At 29.9% G+C, this 21,439-nt stretch overlaps 2 protein-coding genes across 4 annotated transcripts in view; one reads left to right on the forward strand and one right to left on the reverse strand.

Moving 5' to 3' along the window:
- LOC145184657 (eukaryotic translation initiation factor 4H-like) overlaps window positions 1-4,980 on the forward strand; it is a 5,270-nt gene extending 290 nt beyond the window's left edge. Inside the window, exons 2-7 of the mRNA XM_090093862.1 lie at window positions 2,303-2,522; window positions 3,018-3,066; window positions 3,369-3,533; window positions 3,907-3,936; window positions 4,035-4,154; window positions 4,254-4,980. Of these exons, the coding sequence (XP_089949988.1) occupies window positions 2,303-2,522; window positions 3,018-3,066; window positions 3,369-3,533; window positions 3,907-3,936; window positions 4,035-4,154; window positions 4,254-4,426 (757 nt within the window). The 3' untranslated portion in view covers window positions 4,427-4,980. The remainder of the gene's footprint in view (window positions 1-2,302; window positions 2,523-3,017; window positions 3,067-3,368; window positions 3,534-3,906; window positions 3,937-4,034; window positions 4,155-4,253) is intronic.
- A 7,488-nt stretch (window positions 4,981-12,468) lies between these two features.
- LOC145184155 (SWI/SNF-related matrix-associated actin-dependent regulator of chromatin subfamily B member 1-like) lies at window positions 12,469-17,996 on the reverse strand. Of its 3 annotated transcripts, none has more exons than XM_090093700.1 (5): window positions 17,377-17,996; window positions 13,700-13,827; window positions 13,366-13,538; window positions 12,958-13,280; window positions 12,469-12,869 (listed from the first exon to the last, which is right to left on the reverse strand). In XM_090093700.1, the coding sequence occupies exons 1-5, from the start codon at window positions 17,988-17,990 to the stop codon at window positions 12,821-12,823; spliced, it is 1,287 nt and encodes a 428-aa protein (XP_089949826.1). In that variant the 5' UTR covers window positions 17,991-17,996; the 3' UTR covers window positions 12,469-12,820. The 3 variants fall into 3 exon arrangements, with proteins under 3 accessions (XP_089949826.1, XP_079915894.2, XP_089949827.1); XM_080059768.2 differs by lacking the exon at window positions 17,377-17,996 and adding an exon at window positions 15,298-15,989; XM_090093701.1 differs by lacking the exon at window positions 17,377-17,996 and adding an exon at window positions 14,217-14,235.
- Between the last annotated feature and the right edge of the window lie 3,443 nt (window positions 17,997-21,439).

The following is a 21,439-nucleotide window of genomic DNA, read 5'->3' on the forward strand; positions in this document are numbered from 1 at the left end:
ATCTATCTAGTTGATTGTTAAACAGTACTCGATAGTAGTAACTACATAACAAAAATCTGAAAACTAGTTAATAAAAACTTTTTTTTTTTACTGATATCTGTAGTCTCTTGGTTTATAATCTGTGAATCCAAAGAATTTATCCTGTAACACCTAGCCTAAGAAATCTAATTTAGAAAATAAATCTCCAGATGCTGCCATAAGTCAGATGTGGCAACATGTGAATAAAAATATTGAATTACAGATTTTAGATGTATTCTGGCACTAAATTCCTATTTTATAATTATTTTCATAGTTGTATTTCTTTCTAATTTTTAGCCAAATAAAATCAATAATTGAGTTTTTTTTTTTTTTTTCAACTAAACAGCATTTTCCCCTTAATTTTGTAACTTAACTCATTATACTATAACTTGGTTGTCTGAGAGAAGGAATGTTACTCTAATAGTGGTTAGTTCTTTTCTCAGAGAAGATCTCTTTGGTAAAATCTTTTGTGACTAGATAGTCAGTGATTTTAAAATTAGGATTTGGCAGGCAACCCTAAGATCTCTTTGGTAAAAGCTTTTGTGACTAGATAGTCAGTGATTTTAAAATTAGGATTTGGCAGGCAACCCTAAATAGAAAATTAGTTTTATCATTTAAAAAAAAAACTTGAATTTTTTAATTGCTCTAGCTATGTACCTTGACTGAGACTAAACCAAAAGGTTTTTTAAAAGTTTTATATATTCATCATCAAATTACGTTGAAACCAATGAAGAATAATGAAAAAAATTAGAAAGAGAAATTATCATAATATACCTCTGTATAAGTTGGCTTGGGTATAAGTCTATCAGTTTTATAATCTTTTAATTTTAATGTAAAAAGGTTTAATTTAAAAAGAGGTATTTCCAGTTGTTACAAAAGTCGATAAATAGGTTAAGGTATTTTTTTGACACCTAAACTGTTTAGAGTTTTGATATTTTTGTTATATAGTAAATGTTTTTTGTAAGATTGTAATTGATATTATTTTTCTTCCTCTGTTTTAAAATTATTCAAGGAGTTTTTTATTTTATTGACAGTGTTTTTTGCTTCTGTATGATTTATTGTTTTCAAAAATGCTTGTCTAGCACTTGTTTTTCACTTTTTCTTTCACAGCATTAGGAGTAGCTATCAAAATTTTCATTTCTTTTCAGCCCTCTATTTATCTTGGTCTTACACAGTGAAATATACTTAGTCATATTTTCAGGTTGTGTAGCACAGCAATTAATGCAACAGAATGCCTCTTGTTCAAAATTAAGTCACTCTTTACTCCTTTCACTTTATTTCCAAAAACACTGGCAATCAATTTAAGTTTAGAGCAGTTTTTTTCTTTTTATTTTATGTATTTTCGTAATACATAATACAAATGGTTTTCACTGAAATAATTAAGCAGTTACAATCAATTTAAAATATTAAGTTAGTTTTTCTAAATGATTGTTCATTCTTTAAGAAAACTGATTATTTTTTAAAATCATTTCATTAAAAAAATGATTGCAAAATGAAAAAATATTGGTTGTTTGCATCTGTAAATATAAAAAATTTATAATTTTCCTAGTTAAAATATTAAGAGTTTTTTTTTCTTTTTTTACCCCTTTCAAAGTTTAAAGTATAACTTGTACAACAATGAACAAATGTGATTGAATTATTCATTCATGTTCTCAAAGAATGCTTAGTACAATCATGGTTATAATTACATGTAAAATTTTTCTTTTTTAGTGTTTAAAAAACTTTATGTTTTCCAATTTAGTTTTAAAACATTATATGGAGATTTTTTAGTAACATGTATATTAAAAAAATTGATTAGCTGTAAATAAAAAAATAAAGTTAATATTGTTAGAAAGTTGTAAACCTTTTAAAAGGTTGTAATTTTTTAAATCAAATTAAGAGCACTATTTTTATCAAATTAAGAGTACATTATTTTTATCTAAAATTTGTTTAATTTTGGTTTCTTTCTAATTTATCTTCAAAACTTTAAAATCTTTTTTAAACAATTTTTGTTAAATTTTTGATATTTCCATCAAAAATACATGGTGTTACTAAAAGTTTGATTACATATTTTTATTAGATATTTGAATTAATGATGTTTTTGCATAAGTTAATTTAGTATTTATGATATGCTTTTTTTTTTTTATTTAGAATAGTAAAATTGATTCATAAAATTATGAAAGCTGAAAATAAAACGCAGAGAATCAGTTTTGCTTTACTAGTTAAATAATTGTTTAAAAATTTTATAAAGGACTTTTAAGATTTTTATACTATAGTTTTGTCAAGAATTTTTAACATTTTTAAGGGGTGGAGATTTTGACAGTTATGGAGGAGCTGGAAGGCATTATGGAGGCTATGAAGATCGACGAGGAGCTGGAAATCGTTACAATGATAGAAGGGGTGGAGGTGTAGATTCAGGTGGTAGACATGATGTACCACATGAACCACCGTTCGTTGCATATGTAGGAAATCTTCCTTATCAATGTGTCCAGGGAGACATTGATGCTATATTCAATGACCTAAAAGTAAGTCTGTGTTTTTACAGATTTCTTATTTTATACTAAATATAAAACTAGTGTTGACAGTTCAAAAAAGAAAATGTTTTTTAATATGAAGCAAAAAATTATATTAAATCAATTATTAATTACATTAGGGCATGATATCCAGAAACTAAACTAATTTAAAATTTACTCTACAGTAATGTTACTAATAAATTTAATAAAAAACTCTCTTAAATTTACTGTAAATTTTATGAAATTCGCTTTGAAAAAGTTCACTTGAAGTTCTAAAAGTAAAGGTTATATACCATTTTAAGGGAATCATTAAAGTTAAAATATTCTAGAGTAATCATGACATTTCACCATTCAAAATTGGTCAATTTATGTATCACTTGTAACTGAATAGTTAAAATAAGCTTGTTATGCAATTTTGGCGTCCTTTTAGAGGTAGTGTTAAATTTGAAATTTAACATGTTCTGCACTATTAGTTGTTGTTAATATATTTTATTATCATTTTGTTAGGTGAAAAATGTACGGTTGGTTAGAGATAGAGAAACTGACAAATTCAAAGGTTAATTACATTAGTGCATTAATATTTTTTTTGAAACTTGTTTCTTCATTTTAATTTGGTTTTTAGTTATATGTTTGATGAGTGTTTTTAAAAATTTATTCTCTTTTGAAATATTGCTGTCATATAAACTAGTTGTTAGGCTTGAAAATTTTTAGTTTTTTTAAATTTCTAATTTAAAAGTAAACTTACATTTTCAAAGTAAATCATGATAATCATACTTCCTTGTCTTTAATTTTTTATTCAAAACACCTTGTGGTTATTAACTGTATTCGATTGTTTAACTAGTTTACTCTTTAATGTAGGATTTTGCTATGTTGAGTTTGAAGATCAGAAATCTTTGATAAGTGCTATTGAATTTGATGGTGCAGAATTTGGGGATAGAAACCTTCGTGTTAATGTTGCACCTCCTAGAGATAAGAAAGAAGGTGGTGGCCGTGGTAGAGGAAGAGGCAGAGGAGGACATGATGGTCACTCTAATTTTTTTCTAAAACTAAATTTGTAAAATATTTGGAATGTTGTAATATCTGTTATGTTTATGTATATCTGCATGGCCGCCAAGAGGGGAGGGTAGACGGGCAAGATTCCCTGGGCACCGTGTATCTACAAACAATTTTTTAAAAATCATTTTTAAAAGATTTAAATAGTTTTAACTTTTAAAAGATTTAATTATTTTTCATTTTTAATTTTCAATGACTAGAGCACGCTTCTATTGGTCCTGGGTATATAATTGATCATAATGAGGGCCCCTAAAGAAAACTTACCCAGGGCCCAAAATTTCTCTCGGTGGCTATGTATATCTGTAATACTTATATTCATTTTAAAAATTTATGGTAATTTTAGGTGGAAGAGGAGGCAGTTATCAAGATGATGGTAAATCTACCTAACTTTTTTTCCTATTTAACTAATTTTAATGTTTCTTTTTTGTGCTAAAAAAGCCTTCAAAAATGTTTTAAAATTTTTAACTCAAGGATTCAGAAGTGGTCGAAGCCAATCTGATAGAGGCAGTGGAGACAGATGGAACCGTGGAGGTGGTCACCGACAAGATAGAAGACAGCCTCACCAGGAAGAGTTCAAAGAACCAAATAAGGGTAACGTATCTTATTTTATTATACTGAAATATTTTTTTTTGTATGTAAGCGTATCTGTGTTTAAAATTGACTAAAAAGTATGTAACTTGTATTTTGTAGAAGAACTTTCACGTCGACCGAAATTGAATCTTCTTCCTCGTTCAACTAAAGACCCGATTCTAGAAGTGGCGGACAAAACGCAGCAAATGAATATTTTTGGAGGCGCCATGCCTAGAGATGAAACTAAGTATGAGCACAGACTAAAAAAAGAAAAAGCCAAAGATGCTGAATGAGGTTAACTAAATTGTTAAACTTCATCCCTCACGTTCTTCCTCTATTAATATAAATGAAGTTCAAAGTGTTGAGCTTGGAAATGAAAGGTCATGGTTAGTCAAACGATTCTTTCAGACGTTCACTTTTTCTGATTTTAACCATTCGTTTTTTCATATAATGTAGTTGGGTCTAGGGACTGTCAAAAGATATTTTATGGGGAATTTATTTTTTACATTTACATATTAAACATTAGTTTGGAGAGTTAAGAAAGCAATCATCGCTATTGTGCTTTTTATGCAGGTAAGAGTAAACGAGTTTTTATGCAGATAAACGAGTTAAGTTAGGTTTTCTTTTAGCTCCCATCTAAATCTTTATTTAAATAGACTTTTTAAACGATACACATAGGTATCTTAAACAGGTTTTATATGTTCGAGCGAATAAATAGTATGATTGTCGCTCTATATGAAATGTAAAACGTAGATTTTTAACACTCGGGTTTTAAATGAACAATCCGAATATAAAATTCCTTCCTATTTATTGGTTTTTGAATTCACAAAAACATGTTTTCTATTGGCTCGTTTGAATCGTGTTAGCCGACTTTTACCTACCCTTTCATTAATTTTCAAAACTACACAGGTTTTTTAGGTTTATTTTACTTCTACTGTCAGAAATGATAATAGAAATAAACCTAAAAATCCTTTTAAGCTTCATACAGTACTGTGAATAAGTTTTAGCCCACCGTAAGTTTATAATTATTTTTGATTTTATTGTAAAAATATAAAGGACTTATGAAGTAAAAAAAAATCAGCTTTATAGACACATATTATAAACAAAAATATCTAGAAATAATTTGATAAAATATGATACAAAAAGAAAGAACAATTAATACTTCGTATGTCCGCCTTTTGCGTTGATCACAGAAGCGAATCTCCTTGGAATCGATTCATATAAATTTGTAATGAAATTTTGTAGAATATTGTCCCACTCTTTTTAATATTCGAAAACATTCTTCAACATTTTTGGGGTTATATTCAGTCTTTTTTTATCCAAATAATCCCAAACATGTTCAATAATGTTTAAATCTTGACTTTGAGGAGGCCAATTCATTACTTCGAGAACTTCCTCCTCACACATGTCCTGTAAATATTTTTTGGCCTCTCGGGAACAATGTTTGGGATCGTTGTCTTGCTGTAGAATGAAATTATTACCAATTAGTCTCATTCTAGATGGCATTGCGTGATGTCTTAAAATTTCTTTATACTGTTCTCCTGTCAGTTTGGCATCAATTCTGATTAAATCACCTACTCCAGATGATGAAACACAACCCCAAACTAAAACAGAACCTCCCCCATGCTTGATTGTTGTATGTAGACAATCAGGGCGATAACCCTCTCCTACCTTTCTTCTTACATACTGTCGTCTTCTACTACCAAACAATTCAAATTTTGATTCATCTTTGTATAGTACACGGTTTAACATTCCTTTCGTCCAATTATGCTGTTTTGCATATTTAAGTCTTTTTTCTTTATTGCCACGACGTAGTAAAGGCTTTCGAACTGCAACACACCCTCCTAACCCAGCTTTTAGCAAATGTTGTCGAATGCAAGATGAGGAAACATTTGTCCAAGTCGCAGCCTGAATGTCTTGAGCTAGTTCAGTGGAGGTTTTTTTTCGATTTCGCAGAGACACATTTTTAAAATACTTTATGTCATGTTTTGTAAGTTTTGGAGGTCTTCCACTTCAAATTTTATTCTCAAAAGATCCCGTGTTTTTAAATTTTTTTTATAATTTCTCTAATGGCTGTCCTTGAATATTTTGTTTTTTGGACAAATTGTCGTTGAGAATAACATTCATGAAGCACGATAATTTTACCCATTTTATTACTTAAATAACAATAAAAGTAATAATACAAAAAAAAAAAAACGTAAATTAGAGAAGCTTCGCTCTTAAAAAAACAAAAAATAATATTAAACACACAGTATCTATGAAATATCTTTGTAAACTGTACTATCATCTAACATGAAGCCTTCACAGCAATAAATAAACAAAAATGCAAGAGCAAACTAAAAACAAACGAGCTGATACGAATTGGGTTTAGATCAGCATACAATAAAAATAAACACGTTAGATATCTAAATACAAAAATCTATGTAAAATTTTGATAAGTATTGCTTTTGTTTGTTAAAATAGTGCTTAGTATTGTTTGAAGTTAGACATTATTTTATATAAAAAAATAATCGGAAGCTATTATTCAAAATCTATTAAAAAAACACGAGTTTTAATAAGTGGGCTAAAACTTATTCACAGTTCTGTATGTTTTAAATCCATGCTAGCCCAGCCAAAAATAAAAGTTATAATTAGTTTATATAATTTCTATGATAATTTTAGGGCCAAGTTAAAAAACAACTTAAAGCATAGGGATATTTAAATCATTTAGCGTAAAATCTTTATGGCGTACGGAAATGCATTTTACATTCCACTTATTTAACATTTACTGACAAAACAGCTGCACAATGCAACAAAATTTATTAAGAAGCCATAACTTCGAAATGTCAAGAGTGTCCTAAATAAAATATCTACACAAAACTAACTTACATGCTGAATGAAGCTTTAATCGAACCATTAAAGCTAGGAAGCAATTGAATAAAGATAAAAGGGAAATGAAAACTGATACGAAGACATTTTCGTATATTATATATATAAGAGAATATAATCTGTTGCACATATATTTGTCAAATTGAATGTATCTACTGACAGCATAAATATACATACATATACACACACACACACGCACGCACGCACACAAAATATTTGTATAGGTTATTACTATAGGATATTAAAAATTTAAAGTATAAGGACCATGATGTTGAGGTTTTTTTTTTTTTTTTTGGAATTAATAACCGCATTTAGTCTTTTTATCGTTTTCATTAGAGTTTTCTTTTATAGTAACTTCGATTTCAGTACTGGTGTACCATTCGGGTTGCCCAAATCCCAGTTTATACCATTCGGGTTGCCCAAATCCCAGTTTATACCATTCGGGTTGCTCAAATTCCAGTTTAAGAAACCTCCGAGCCCGATATGTTTATACTAAATATTAAGCATACAGGAACGCTATTAGTATTGACTCCACTGATTCCAGACAATTTCAAACCGCTAAAGGTTTGAATTTGTCTGGAATACGATTTTACTTTTGATTTTTTTCATGCCTTCCATGTATTTACACTAAGATGAAAGGCTTATAATTGCATATATTAGCTATTCCGTATTCAATGTAGTTACGGCAGATTTTTTTTTTTTTAATATTAAATTCTATACTACTGAATTCATAGGTTTTTCTTTTGTTTGATATTCATTTTCATAAGTGGGTCCAAAACTCAAATTAATGTGACATAAAGTTCTTTCGAGTCACTTATCAGAACGTGTTTTAAGGACAACAGAAAATTAATCTGGCACTGATTATCCCTTTAAAGTTATGACTAAAAAAGTTATGAATTCTTTTGTTGGGTGTAAAAGATGTAAAACAAATCAGCATCGGCAATACAGAAAGCGTGTACCTGACTAATACAGAAAGCGTGTACCTTACTCGTTATTATTTATTGTTAGCGGAAAATCAAAATGTAAAACTAGTGTTGACAGTTTAATTCAAAACAGAATCAAAAAAGAAAATGTTTTTTAATATGAAGCACATAAAAAAATTTATATTAAATCAATTATTTATTACATTAGGGCATGATATCCAGAAACTAAACTAATTTAAAATTTACTCTACAGTAATGTTACTAATAAATTTAATAAAAAACTCTCTTAAATTTACTGTAAATTTTATGAAATTCGCTTTGAAAAAGTTCACTTGAAGTTCTAAAAGTAAAGGTTATATATCATTTTAAGGGAATCATTAAAATTAAAATATTCTAGAGTAATCATGACATTTCACCTTACTCGTTATTATTCATATGTACTTTACTCTTTATTATTCATTGTAAGCTTAAAAACAATACAAGTAACTTATTTGTCAGGATTGCCCCATATTAAGCTAATTGGCGTTACCCAACTTTACCCAATACTTTAATGATGATAAACACGGCAATCTTCTATTTGACTTGTTAAGTAAATTTTTCGAGATCGTCCGTGTTTTATCATTCGGTCTTATTTTTATAGGATTTTTCATTCCGTAATTTCAAGGCCTTCATAAACAGGCTGCGACAGCTCATTTTCCGTAAAATTAGCGAAGGCCGACTTTTTCACGGTTAAAATTATTTTTTATCCTTGCTTTTGTGAACAAGCTTCATTATTAATAGCATAACTGACAGCATTCTCCAGTTGAGAATAATATTTAATAATTCCCTTTGTTTAAAAAAGAAAATAAATATCTCCAGAATCTTCTAAAGCTATATATATTAAAAACTTAGGTACTGGTCCACTATGTTCATATGATATTAAAGATATATTTTTTTCTTTTTCAACAAAATAAAATTTTTCTTCACAGTTATTTATCATTGACTTCAAATTTTTTACAATTAAATTAAATTGAATAGCATCCATTTTTTTTGAACTTTTTGAACTCATCAGGTAAACTATTCTTTCATAGCATATTAACCCAGTGACATCTCGTTTTCTAGACACTATTGGAATACAAGACACTGGTATACCTTTAAAGACTGATGGAGGATGCACTGGAACAAAACTAACACCTTCGACTTTATTGAGCACAAATTCGCTTATAATCTGTAAACACAAAGTTTGCATTTGGAAGTTTTTTAATCCGTAACTCGCGATCCTCGGATTCACAGACAAAGACATACCAATTTTATCTTCACCATGTTTTATAACGCATTCAAACACTGGCTAACCATTTCCTGACTCTAGATACTCCAATATTCACTACACTATCCCATGATAACTTTTTCATCTAAACGAGAAGAACTATTAATTACTATTAGTTAATTAATTCCAGTTATACTATTACAGCTCGAAGAACTATAACCTTATTTTATCTTCACTTACTTTGAAATTATAGAAAATAATTTCATTTTTGTAAACTTCGTTTACGATTTGAGTTTGATCATTTTCTGGCGATATCAAAACTTCACTTCATATTAAAGAAAGAAACAGTAAAAACACTTAGTTTTACAAAACGAAACAAAATACAGAAAGAAATTATTTCGTTTTTTATTTAAACAAAATACAGACACGCAACTATTTCTTTAAAGTTAAATAATTTTGCAGACCTGGAATCTTGCAACGCATTCGACTAAAAGTTCTAAAAAAAGACTGATTTTTTAAATAGTAAATTCTCCATAACTAAAATAACAAACCTTTCTCTTTTTATTTTTTTTGATAAAACAGGTCTTATTTTTCCTTATTGTCAAAAAAAAATTAAAATTCCTTTTTTCCTTAGTGCGTATTTTTAAATGCCCCCGAACGTCGATTATCTGCCCCCGAACGTCAGTAATCTTAAAAGTGCATTTTATTTGCATGATTTTGTCAAAACAACATTTTTTTTTTTTTGAAAACAAAAGAACAACGTTCTGACTGTATAACGCACAAGTTTATGTTTATAAAGTAAGGTGAATTCGCATTGTATATAGCATTTTAAATAGGTTACATCATGGACCTATAAGAGATGGACGTGCAACCTATTGTTTTATTTGCGAACCATGCTCATTGCGCATTGTTACAAATCTTTTGTTTCAAACAATAGAAATTAAATTATATTAAAGTTTGTCGGGTTCGTCGAAAAAGTTTGGTCTCGCCTTACCAGTCACATCAACTTCCTTTTATTTAATAAAGATAACAGCAATAGAATCAGGTTTTAACCTTAATTTTATATAGCTCGATATTCTTAATATTTTAAGAAATAACGCTGATAATAATATAGAAATTGAGATCATTTGCTTAACTACTTTAGTACATGTATAACTAGAGATATAATAAATAATACAAAATATCAAGTAGTTTTGTAGCTACCTAAAGCACAATGGTTTCATGTCCAGGGAACTACTCCATCTATTATATTGCTGTAGACTTCTTGTTTATGAATATTATAGAACTTTCCATTTTTATGTTTAACAACAGAAATATATACATTTAAGGATAAAGACCTTATACATAAAATTTATGTAAATACAACATAGAAAAAAATAATTTGTCACAGTTTTAAAGAATTTAGCAAAGCCAATTTATGGCAAACCGCGAGAATAACTAAGTATTTAATTTTAACATAACATGATTTACCTGCTATGTATAAACTAATTTTTATTTCACAAAAACAAATGGGTTATTATGTGCATTTTATGACAAATGAAATAATATATGAAATATGAAAAACGAAAACATGAAATATCTGGCCGTATTTTGCAAGATAATTATAAATTTGAATAAATTTTAAAAGGTTTTGCTATATCAAATGAATTATAAAAAAGCCCATTCGAAAATACACCTATAAAAAAATAATGCATAGTGGAATATATATTATGAAGCTTATAGAGTAGTCGAGGCAAAAAATGGCAACATATCGGAAATAATACTCAAAAAAAACACAAAATTAAGCCTGGTGAATGAAGCACCAAGGAGTTGAATGAAACCAGACCTTGACAAAAAATTTTATTTAAGCTTTTTTATATTTCGCTATACTTTTTTTAGTCATTTTAAAATTATCCTTACAGCTCTATTTTATTATTGACGGAACTTTGTTTACACGAAAAAAGTTCCCAAATTTACAAATGTTTATCTTTGAAAAATGATGAAAATCTGTTCGTGCCGAAACCTAATTTCCTTTACCTTGGTGTAATTTGTTTAGTAATTTGTCAACGCGTGAAGTAGTTATTTTATTCTGAACAGTCTTATTAAACAAATGTAATAAAAGTTTAAACTTATACCACGTGATCAGAGTTTCTGTTTTAAAACTGTGGGCAGCCATTATTGTAGTTTTTTTTGTTGACGGGTGAAAATTTAGAGTTTGTCGGAAACTCGCATGGCTCGCTGATTTTTGCGGCCTCTTTGATGTAAAACAATAGGTTGCACGTCCATCTCTTATAGGTCCATGGTTACATGGAGTTGTTTCACTATTTGGTAATTTCCAGATCCACGGATATCAGGAAAATCTATATACGAAAGATCGCCGTGAAAAATGCTGAAACGTTTTTATTTTTAGTAAAGATTTCGAATATATAATATTGCAATTTTTGCGAATCGTATCTATCTTTAATTATCATCGTGTTAATTTGTATTAAGATCGGGTAAGTCACAAATAATATTCTCATAGCCACAAAGTTTAATTAAATACATTTTCGGCAAATAACATTTAGGAATTGTGTTTTTATTATTCGATGAAAATTTGTCTCTTCCATCTCTTTTTTTAAAAATTATATCAAAATTTTTTTTGCTGAAAAAATAATCATATATTCCTCGATAAATTTCAAATTTACGATAATAAAATTTTATAAGAATGAAGTTTCACTAAAATTACATGTTATATAATTGTATGTCTGATTTCTAATGGTCTGCGTTTTCGACTTTTTTAGACTTGCCGACCTTGTAGAGATTACCGAGCTAGTCTTTCCGACTATTCTTTGGCAAAAGTCGACAATTATAAAAATAGACAATAAGAAAAGTTCTTGCATTTTATTACATACAGCAAGTTTATTTTCATAAGACGTCAGTTGACGCCCATTGCCTCGAATGGCGTAGTCGCCGGCGTAGTTTACTCAAACTCTCATCTCCGATTTTCGGCAAATAACAGTCGGCAAGACCAGCTCGGCAAGGTCGACAAGTTTTAAAAGTCGGTAAATTAGATCCTTATTAACTATACTTGAAAAGTTTTTAGAATTTATAACCAACAGCCTTTCTTTAAATTACTTTTTATAGTGAAAACCAGGCTAGCAATGTGTGCTTTTGAAAACAAAATCAAACGTGATGTAACTTACTCAAGATTGCTTTTCTACTTTCAATTTCAAAGTAGAGCACTTTACTTTCACTTTGAGGCCTTCGTTTTTATAAAATTCTATATCATAAATAATCATAAAAAATGATAGGAAAGAAAAAATCGAGTAGCACTAGCTAATTTCACGAAAGATAGAGTATTTAAAATTTCTTAATGAGAAAACTTTTCAGTTAACATAAGTAATTTTAAAATTCAATAACTAGCTTCTTTTTTTAACATTAAGTTCATTCAAAGTCATTTACCATTTATATTAAAACGACTTTATCGAAATGAGATGCTGGCGACATTTTTGCATTACTTTTTGACAATACAAAACGATAGGTCAATACCAGTCTTGTGACAGAAACTCAAATTTGAAGTATGACTTGAAACTTTAAGTTTCATTCTTGCATGCGGGTCTCAGTTACAACTCCAACAAGCACCCTAAACATCTCTTTAAAAGCACATGGAGTGTAATTGTTTAGTAGACCATTTAAATTTGCATTGAGTAAGGTATTGTATTGGCAAGTCGACGCATACGTCTAAAAAAAAAAAAAAAAATCGAACTGAAATTTTTTAACGAAGATACACTTAATGAAAGAAAATAAGTGAAAATAGCACAGCATGTACCTAGTGTTTCTGTCTTGATCTCTTAATTTCTTCTCCATCTCAGCATCTGTAAGGGTTTCTAGATATGGACACCATTTATCAATATCCATCCCTGTACGCAGTGCATTTTCAACTACAGGTAATGGATTCTCACTAAAAGCATACGTTTTTTTGTTCCAATTTAACTGACCACGTATACTGTAAGCAATAGCTGTTACAAACTCACCACCAAGTCCTAATTCTGTGCATAATGATAATGCAAATTGCTCAGGGTTATTCAGCTTTTCAGAAATATCCCACTCAAACTGGTCTTGTAGAGAAACATTTCCGACATGTAAATTTAACTAAACAAAGATTATAAAAAGTGTGATAGTATTCAATTGCATAAAAACAATATAAACAGAAAAAATAACATTGAAAAAATCTTACTTTAATAATAACACGTTGATCAGACATTTCACTTAGAGAAATTTCTGGCTGAACACTATATTGTCGAATTTGTGTATGCATTGCTTGCACAATAGCTGGCACAAATACTAATGTAGGTAAATCCAAATCATCACATAATACTTCTGCAAATGATTCAGGTGAAATCAATTTTTCTAAAGCATAAATGACATTATTGAAAAGCTATGAAATTTCACAAAGTATAAACTTTACAGTGATTTAAATAAAACTTAAATGCATTATGCTAATAATTCACAATATACAAATGTTTATTACACATAGATATAAATTTCAAATTTGAATTATTTAGTTAAACCATTTTTGTTCCAAGTAAAAGTATCTCGCAACTTTTGTCCATCAAGCTCAATATCTAAACGAATTGGAATAAGTTCTTCAATCTCATTAGCTGCTTCATGAATAGCTGCCATGTCATGATCATCATAGCTAAAACAAATTTATACATAATAAAAATGCTTGTAATTTTCAATTTACTCCTTTAATGTGTGTGTGTGTGTGTGTATATATATATATATATATATATATATATATATATATATATATATATATATATATATATATATATATATATATATATATATATATATATATATATATATATATATATAGGGTGGTGTAAAAGTTTCTATCAAATTTAATTTGCTTTCATGATCATAAAACAAAGTCTTGAGTATGTTAATAACCTGTATGATCAAAATTCTATGACAAAAACTTTCACATAAGTTTTAGATATATTGAGCAGGTACTTTTAATCCCATTCATTTTTAATCCTGGAAATAAGCTAGTTCATGGTTCGAACTCTAGATTCTTTATACCTTATCCTTTAAATGAGACCAGCAATTCTTCTTAGGATTTATGTGTAGAGAGTTTCCTAGTCAATTTGTCCCACTGGAGAATTTCCTGGCCGAAAAGCTTCTCATTAATCCATGTCAGTGCAGACTTTGAATGTATGGCACTTTGTGCCATCTTGCATAAAAATTGCATTTTTAGGCAAAGAATAACTTTTTATTACTCATAACTTCTTAATAAACTGGTAAAATATTTTTAATGTAATAATCACTGTTTACAGAAACATTTTTTTATTGTGTAGAAAATTTTGTGCCACCCTTATACATATATATGTATATATATATATATATATATATATATATATTAGACATGTCCAAAAAACAACTTTTTTTAAAAATGTCTGAGCACAGCCGCTAAATGTGTTCTTTGTAATAAATTAATACTAAATTTAAAAAATTTTTGAATAAAAAAAATTTTTAGGGGTTGCTCAAGACCCTTAAACATCAGACAAGTCCCTAATATTTTGAAAAAAAAAGTTTTTTAAAACCATATCATGTTGGGTCTCAAAAGAAGTGAAATTTTATAAAAATTTCAAAAATATTAACTATTTTATATAAAAATTACCAGTTCAACTTTTATGAATTAAAAACTATCGTTTTTTAACAAAAAATAAAAAAGTGCATATTTTTAAAGTTTTTTTTAATAAACTTTTTAATTTGTGTTTTTTATAAACTTTTTTTATTATTTTTGAAATTTTTATAAAATTTCACTTCTTTTGAGACCCAACATGATATGGTTTTAAAAAACTTTTTTTTTCAAAATATTAGGGACTCGTCTGATGTTTAAGGGTCTTGAGCGACCCCTAAAAATTTTTTTTATTCAAAAATTTTTTAAATTTAGTATTAATTTATTACATAGAACACATTTAGCAGCTGTGCTCAGACATTTTTTAAAAAAGTTGTTTTTTGGACATGTCTAATATATATATATATATATATATATATATATATATATATATATATATATATATATATATATATATATATATATAAACACACACCCACACACCTACACACACCCACAAACACTACAAATACATATAGGTACCAAGTAGGAAAGGTTTTGACTCTCTTAGAACCAACTCTATGCCTACTAATTGGAGTACCAGCAGGCACAGCATCTAAATGATGAGAATTGTTTGGTAAAATATTAGGTACCCAAACATCAGGCTTTCCTCTTTGTCGTGATTTAGTTGGTACTGATTGAGGGGAATCTTTAACAACAGCTGCTCCTCCTTCATTTTTGTATTTACTGTCTTTTCCTTCAATAAGTTCTTCTACCTCTGCAGCTTTTACTATCATAACATGAGCTGGAAGTTGATGCATTGCATACTTTGACATTTTCTTTCGCTCATCAGAGGTTGCAAGACGCTTCCATAAATATGGATAACGCTTGTAAACAGAGCCTCGCATCATATGCAAGTAGCTTCCAACTTCACTCCCAATCATAAACAACTCATCACTATTATCATTAAGTTGAAATGATTTAGGCTTTTCTCCAAATGTTTGCAAAGGCATTCTTAGTTGTATTATTTGACAAATTTAAAACCACAATAATGAATGTTATAGTAACTTAAAGAAATGAAGATAGTAATTTATTTTATTTTAAAAAGAAGAGTTGAAATGCACCAGATAGACCCAGTATAATTCTAATTCCTTATCGCCAGACAGAGCATTCAAAGGAATCAGCTATTATCGTGTTTTTGTATGTTTTTAGCTTGTTGTTCGGGAGTCTCGATTAACCAATTACCTTCGAGTAAAAATCAATAGTTATTATGCACAGTGGCGACAAAATAAATAGCACAGATTGATGTTCAATATGTAATGAAATATTTTCCAGAGATCTGAGTTTTTGAGATCTAAACTTTTTCAGCCTAATAAAATATTAATTTTAAAAGATAACATTACTGAGTAAAAAAAGAAAGTAACTTAGTTAAAAAAAAAAAGTGCAATCAAATAGGAGTACTGAATAAGAAGTACAGAATAAGGGGGCTGAGTTCTTGGTTTTGGGGACGACGAACATATTGTTTTCCGACGGATTCAAAGCGATTAAACTTAGACAAAAATTAAAGAACAAATTGCTCAAAATTTAAAACTCGATCTGTCTGTCAGCACTGTTAAAAGTCACGCGAAAATAAGCTATTTGAAAGAGTTGTCCGAAAAAAACCATTGGTCTCAAAACGTAATCTCGTTAGGCGTTTGAAGTTTGCAAAACAACACATGCAAAAGGATTTAAAATTTTGCCAAATACTTAAATCCTTTTGTACGTGTTGTTTTGCAAACTTCAAACGCCTAACGAGATTACGTTTTGAGACCAATGGTTTTTTTCGGACAACTCTTTCAAATAGCTTATTTTCGCGTGACTTTTAACAGTGCTGACAGACAGATCGAGTTTTAAATTTTGAGCAATTTGTTCTTTAATTTTTGGTGCGCCAACAAAAGGATTCAGCTTAGTGATACGGGCAATGGCTGCGTCTTCTCTGGGGGTTGTCTTTCGCTCGCGAGACATGGGTTTTTTGTTGCTTAATGAACCAGCATCGTTAAATTAATTAATAGCATTGATAGCTTTCTTACAAGAACAACCCAGTCTTCGAGCTATTTCAGATTTGTTCAATCCTAGATCTCGAAATGCCTGTACTTGTCCTCGAAAGACATCTGTTCCATGTTTACCTCGTCCCATAGTTAATAGAAAATGAACTTTTTTTTTTTGATAAATGAATTACAAGAATATCCTATAAATACTGAATAGAATGATTATCTTTTGATATAATAAAAGAATTTAAGTTTTTTTTTAAAAAAAAAGTAAATGTGTGCTATTTAAAATGACCGCCAAAAGGTAAATACGACCGCTTAAATTTATAGCAATTTTGACAGCTATAAATGTCAAATGAATATTCCGTTCAAAAAGGTGAACATTGTTGATGCTATAAAAAATAACAGCAATTACTATAAATACAAAAAAATTGGCATCAAAAAGTAAAACCAACTGATCATTAAAGTGTGCTATTTATGTTGTCGCCGCTGTAGATAAATTGACATTACTTAGGTATTAGAAAAAACTTGTATACGTTCAGTTCAGTTATCATAAAGCAGTTAAATTAGTTAAAAATCCTTTTTCCATACTTACTTGACTTTAAATACTTGTTTAGAAATTTCTTTTGATCGAAGCTTTTTCCTTTCGTACGAGTTCGGAAGAGTCGTTTGACTTATTATTTCAGCCGCGAATAATTCGACATCCTGCGTAGAGCCCACTGGTTCATTTTTCATTTTTAAAATACTAAATTTTGCATTCTGTTTGGAAGAAATTTTTTTTAGTTCTTTACCACAAGCCGAAGGTATATATGTACAATCGTCTTGATTATTTAAATTTTCAGAGCTTTTACGACAAAAAGCAATATTAATTGCAATTTTATTTTTATTGTTTTGCTTTGCAACTAAAGTATTTTTTTGTTTATAAGTGTCACCTTTGCCATTCAAAATTTCTTTTGCCTCTGACGCTTTTACAACCATAGTTCCTAGATTTGCTAGAGTTCGAATGCCAACATTCAGGTTGCATAATATTTGACGCTCTTCTAAAGTTAAAACACGTCGGTATAATGATGGGAATCTCTTATATAAAGCGCCTTTATAAAATTGTAACGCATAACCCACTTCAGATCCGAGCATATAATGCTCCCCATGTTCCTCAAGTTGATAAACAGTTGGGGTCTTGCCACTACCTTGCGATACGATTTTAGCCATTTCCAAACTAATAACGAAAACTAATGGAATACGTTGAAAAGAACGTTCGAGTTCGAAATTTAAAAATTAAACTTTTTGCGAGGTTTTAAAATGGTTTTTGAATTTTGAAAACATTTTATAAGAATAATAACAGAAAAATAGTTCTTTACATAATATTTACATAATGAATTTTTTGATAAAATAATTGGGGCTCTCCGAACCAAGAGGTTAAGATGGGTGAAGTTGAGTGATGTGGCCTTAACCCCTTCAATCCCCTAAACTCCCACACATATCCATATTACACAGTTTTTAAAAAACACATACTTTTGTCCCAGGGCCTTCGAGAGGAGGGGACACAGGGGGTAAATTGACCCGGGCGCCAAGCTTGAAGGGGCGCCAGACAAACTATCGCAATCATTTTTTTTTTTTTTTTTTTTACAATAAAATAGAAAACATTTTAATGACTGACAATTTGAAATGTGCTTAGTTTTTGGATCCAATAATGAATCCATATATATCAGGTGCTTACAAGGGAGCTCAAGCCTTAATAAGGCAAAATCATTCGGAGGCTCTGTACGTTCCCTGTAGCGTTCACAATCTGAATCTGGCTGGTGTGAACTCAGTTGAATCGGCAATTGACATGATGTCAATTACATCAAGTATTCTTTGGAAACGCCCAATCTTTGTACGTATTTTTTAGTGCAAGATCTGCCCGGTAGAAGATCCTCACTGAAGCGGCAGGAATTTCACTGCGTAGATTTTCAATGACAAGATGGAGCTCTCGTATTGACGCCATCAAAACACTTGCCAAGAGGCCGAAAGAAGTGATGGCAGCTCTTAAATATGACACGGAAAACCTGGATCTGAGCAGTGAGTAGCTCAGCCAAGCGAGAGCCTTAGAGAAATGGTTATCATCTTTTGAGTTTGCATTGCTGATTACAATTTGGTACAAAACCCTTACTGCTGTTAACAACTTTAGTTATCTTCTACAATTTAAAGCCATTAGAATCGATGACGAGCTACTTTTGATTGAACAGCTGTTGGAGGATCTTAAACAAATTAGGGGCTCTTGCTCACAGATTTTCTAAAAGACTGTAGCTGTAACTAGACCCCTAGGATTCAAGACTGAACTAGCTACTAACAGAAAGCGTAAACCAAAGCGCTTTCACGGTGAGGCATCAAACACAGCCTATTTCCATGACAGCCAAAAGAAAGAACTCGAATTGAACATTTTTAATATTGGTTTTGATAATCTGATCCAGCAAATTGATTCAAGATTTGAGGCGAGCAGAATGGCGATATTTTTTCATTCATCTGGTTGGATAATGATGATCTTTCTATTCAAGAAACGCTCGCGAGCTTGCACAATTTTATCCGAGAGATGTGAACGATGAGGATCTCATTGAAGAAGTTCGTCCCTTTAACACTGTCCACAAAAAAACTTTTAAGCAAGGAAATCCAATGCAGCTACTCAACCAAATCTTTAAGAAGAAGCTTGAATGCCTTTTCAGTAGCTTTGCATCATGCTCCAGATTTTCAACACTATTCCTGTGTCAGTTGCTGAGGGTGAACGATTGTTCAATAAATTGAAGATTGTAAAGAACTCTCTCCGTTCGACAATGGGCCAGGATCGCGTAACTGATTTTTTTTATCATTTCATTTGAAGAAGATTTGGTGAAAAAGGTGAGCTACAACAATGTCATCGATATTTGGGTGACCAGAAAAGCTCGAAAAAATCATCTTTAAGCACCTCATTCACCTTTTTCAAAGTTTTCGTTGATTGTCCTTTCCTTTATTGGTTTAAAACTGATATGTTGATTTTAATGTCAGTTTTGGTTTGTGAACCGTTTCTTAATCCAGAGAATTGATTGTAACGCAGAAATAGAATTTGTTATGTCAGAAATTAATAATTGCTGCATTTGCAAAAATTTAAATTTTGAAATTTCTTGGCTTGAAAAGGGGCGCTATTCTCCAATATTAAACCGGGTGCCATTAGCGCTCTCGATGGCCCTGTTTTGTCCACCTTTTGGTCAAAAAATTTTTGTACTTTGTAGATATTTCATATTGGCAAAAGAAATTTTTTTGTTTTTCTATTGTCTTAAAAGTAAATTTGAAAAATGTCAGTTAATTAAGGCAAGTAGGATCGAGGGTCTTCATATAGAAACGCCTAGTACAGCAAAAAGTTCACTAAACATTTAGTGTGATAATAATGTGACGTTAAAAGTAGTATTCCATGGCTTTAAATCTACGGTTTTTACGGAACTGAGACCATATGGATAGTGTTATACAACAACGTAGTTAATCCCCATCACCATTGTTTAGATATTCACGTTGAAGTTTAGCACTTTGTAAAAAATAAAGAATTGCAATTGTTTATATGTTAAAGTATTAACCATAGAACAGTGACCTAGTAAAATATATTTTATAGGACAAGATCCCTTGAAACTCATTTTTTAGCATGTTAAGTAATAAAATGGTATTCGTTAACAATGTAGTAGGTTCTTATTTATTTAGTGTTGTTTCATGGCACTTAAGCCACTATGTCTTTATTTCGGTACACTTTTCAATTTGTAATCAATTTAACTATATTTTCGACAGAAATGAATTCTTCCATCTTAACATATCTAACGGTAAATTTGTTCTTTGTTCTTCCTTTTATTTCTCCTTTTATTTCTTCATTTATTTCTTCTTTTATTTCTCCTTTTATTTCTCTTTTTATTTCTTCTTTTATTTCTCCTTTTATTTCTCCTTTTATTTCTCCTTTTATTTCTCCTTTTATTTCTTCTTTTATTTCTCCTTTTATTTCTCCTTTTATTTCTCCTTTTATTTCTCCTGTTATTTCTCCTTTTATATCCTCTTTTTGCGAGTTTAAGAAATTTAAGAGGATATGCAGCAGAAGCACAATCTTTATACTGCGATTTTGTCCTCTGCACGAACCGGACCACAGCCTAAGTTCTTTTACCTGAGCTTCGATAAGCCCTCTTAGTATTTTTTTTTAGGCAAAGTCAAACTTCCTTTCTCCCTGCTTGCTACATTTTCTGCTCATACATTAAAAGTTCCTTGATTAGAACTGTTAACATAAATGCCAAGCTTGTAAAAATTAAGTTGTAATGTACAATGCTTGTTGGTACTTTAGTTAGAGGATGCGTTTTTTGTAAATTGAAAGTCAATGTTTCAAGTTCCCCACTAATTTTAGCTTCTTCCAGGTTCTTTTTCATAGTTTTTTTTCAAAATTTTTCTCTTACAGTTTTGTTTAGGTAAATATCATAATCTTCTTTCAGTTTTTTAAGTTTTTTCTCCTGTGAGCGATGATAATATTTTTTATAAACGTCGCACGCTCTGCAAGTGTCCTTTTATAGAGGCTTAAATCGGAGACTAAGGTTTTTTGGGATTGATTTGATTTTGACAATAATGTGATAGATATCTTGGAAACGAGTTGATGTGGTCAACTACTTCCTGGACTTTGTTTG

This window comes from Hydra viridissima, unplaced genomic scaffold (genome assembly GCF_058129835.1).
Source record: "Hydra viridissima isolate aposymbiotic clone 2 unplaced genomic scaffold, HvirCarnegie_v1 scaffold_7, whole genome shotgun sequence".
Classification (NCBI taxonomy): Eukaryota; Metazoa; Cnidaria; class Hydrozoa; order Anthoathecata; family Hydridae; genus Hydra; species Hydra viridissima.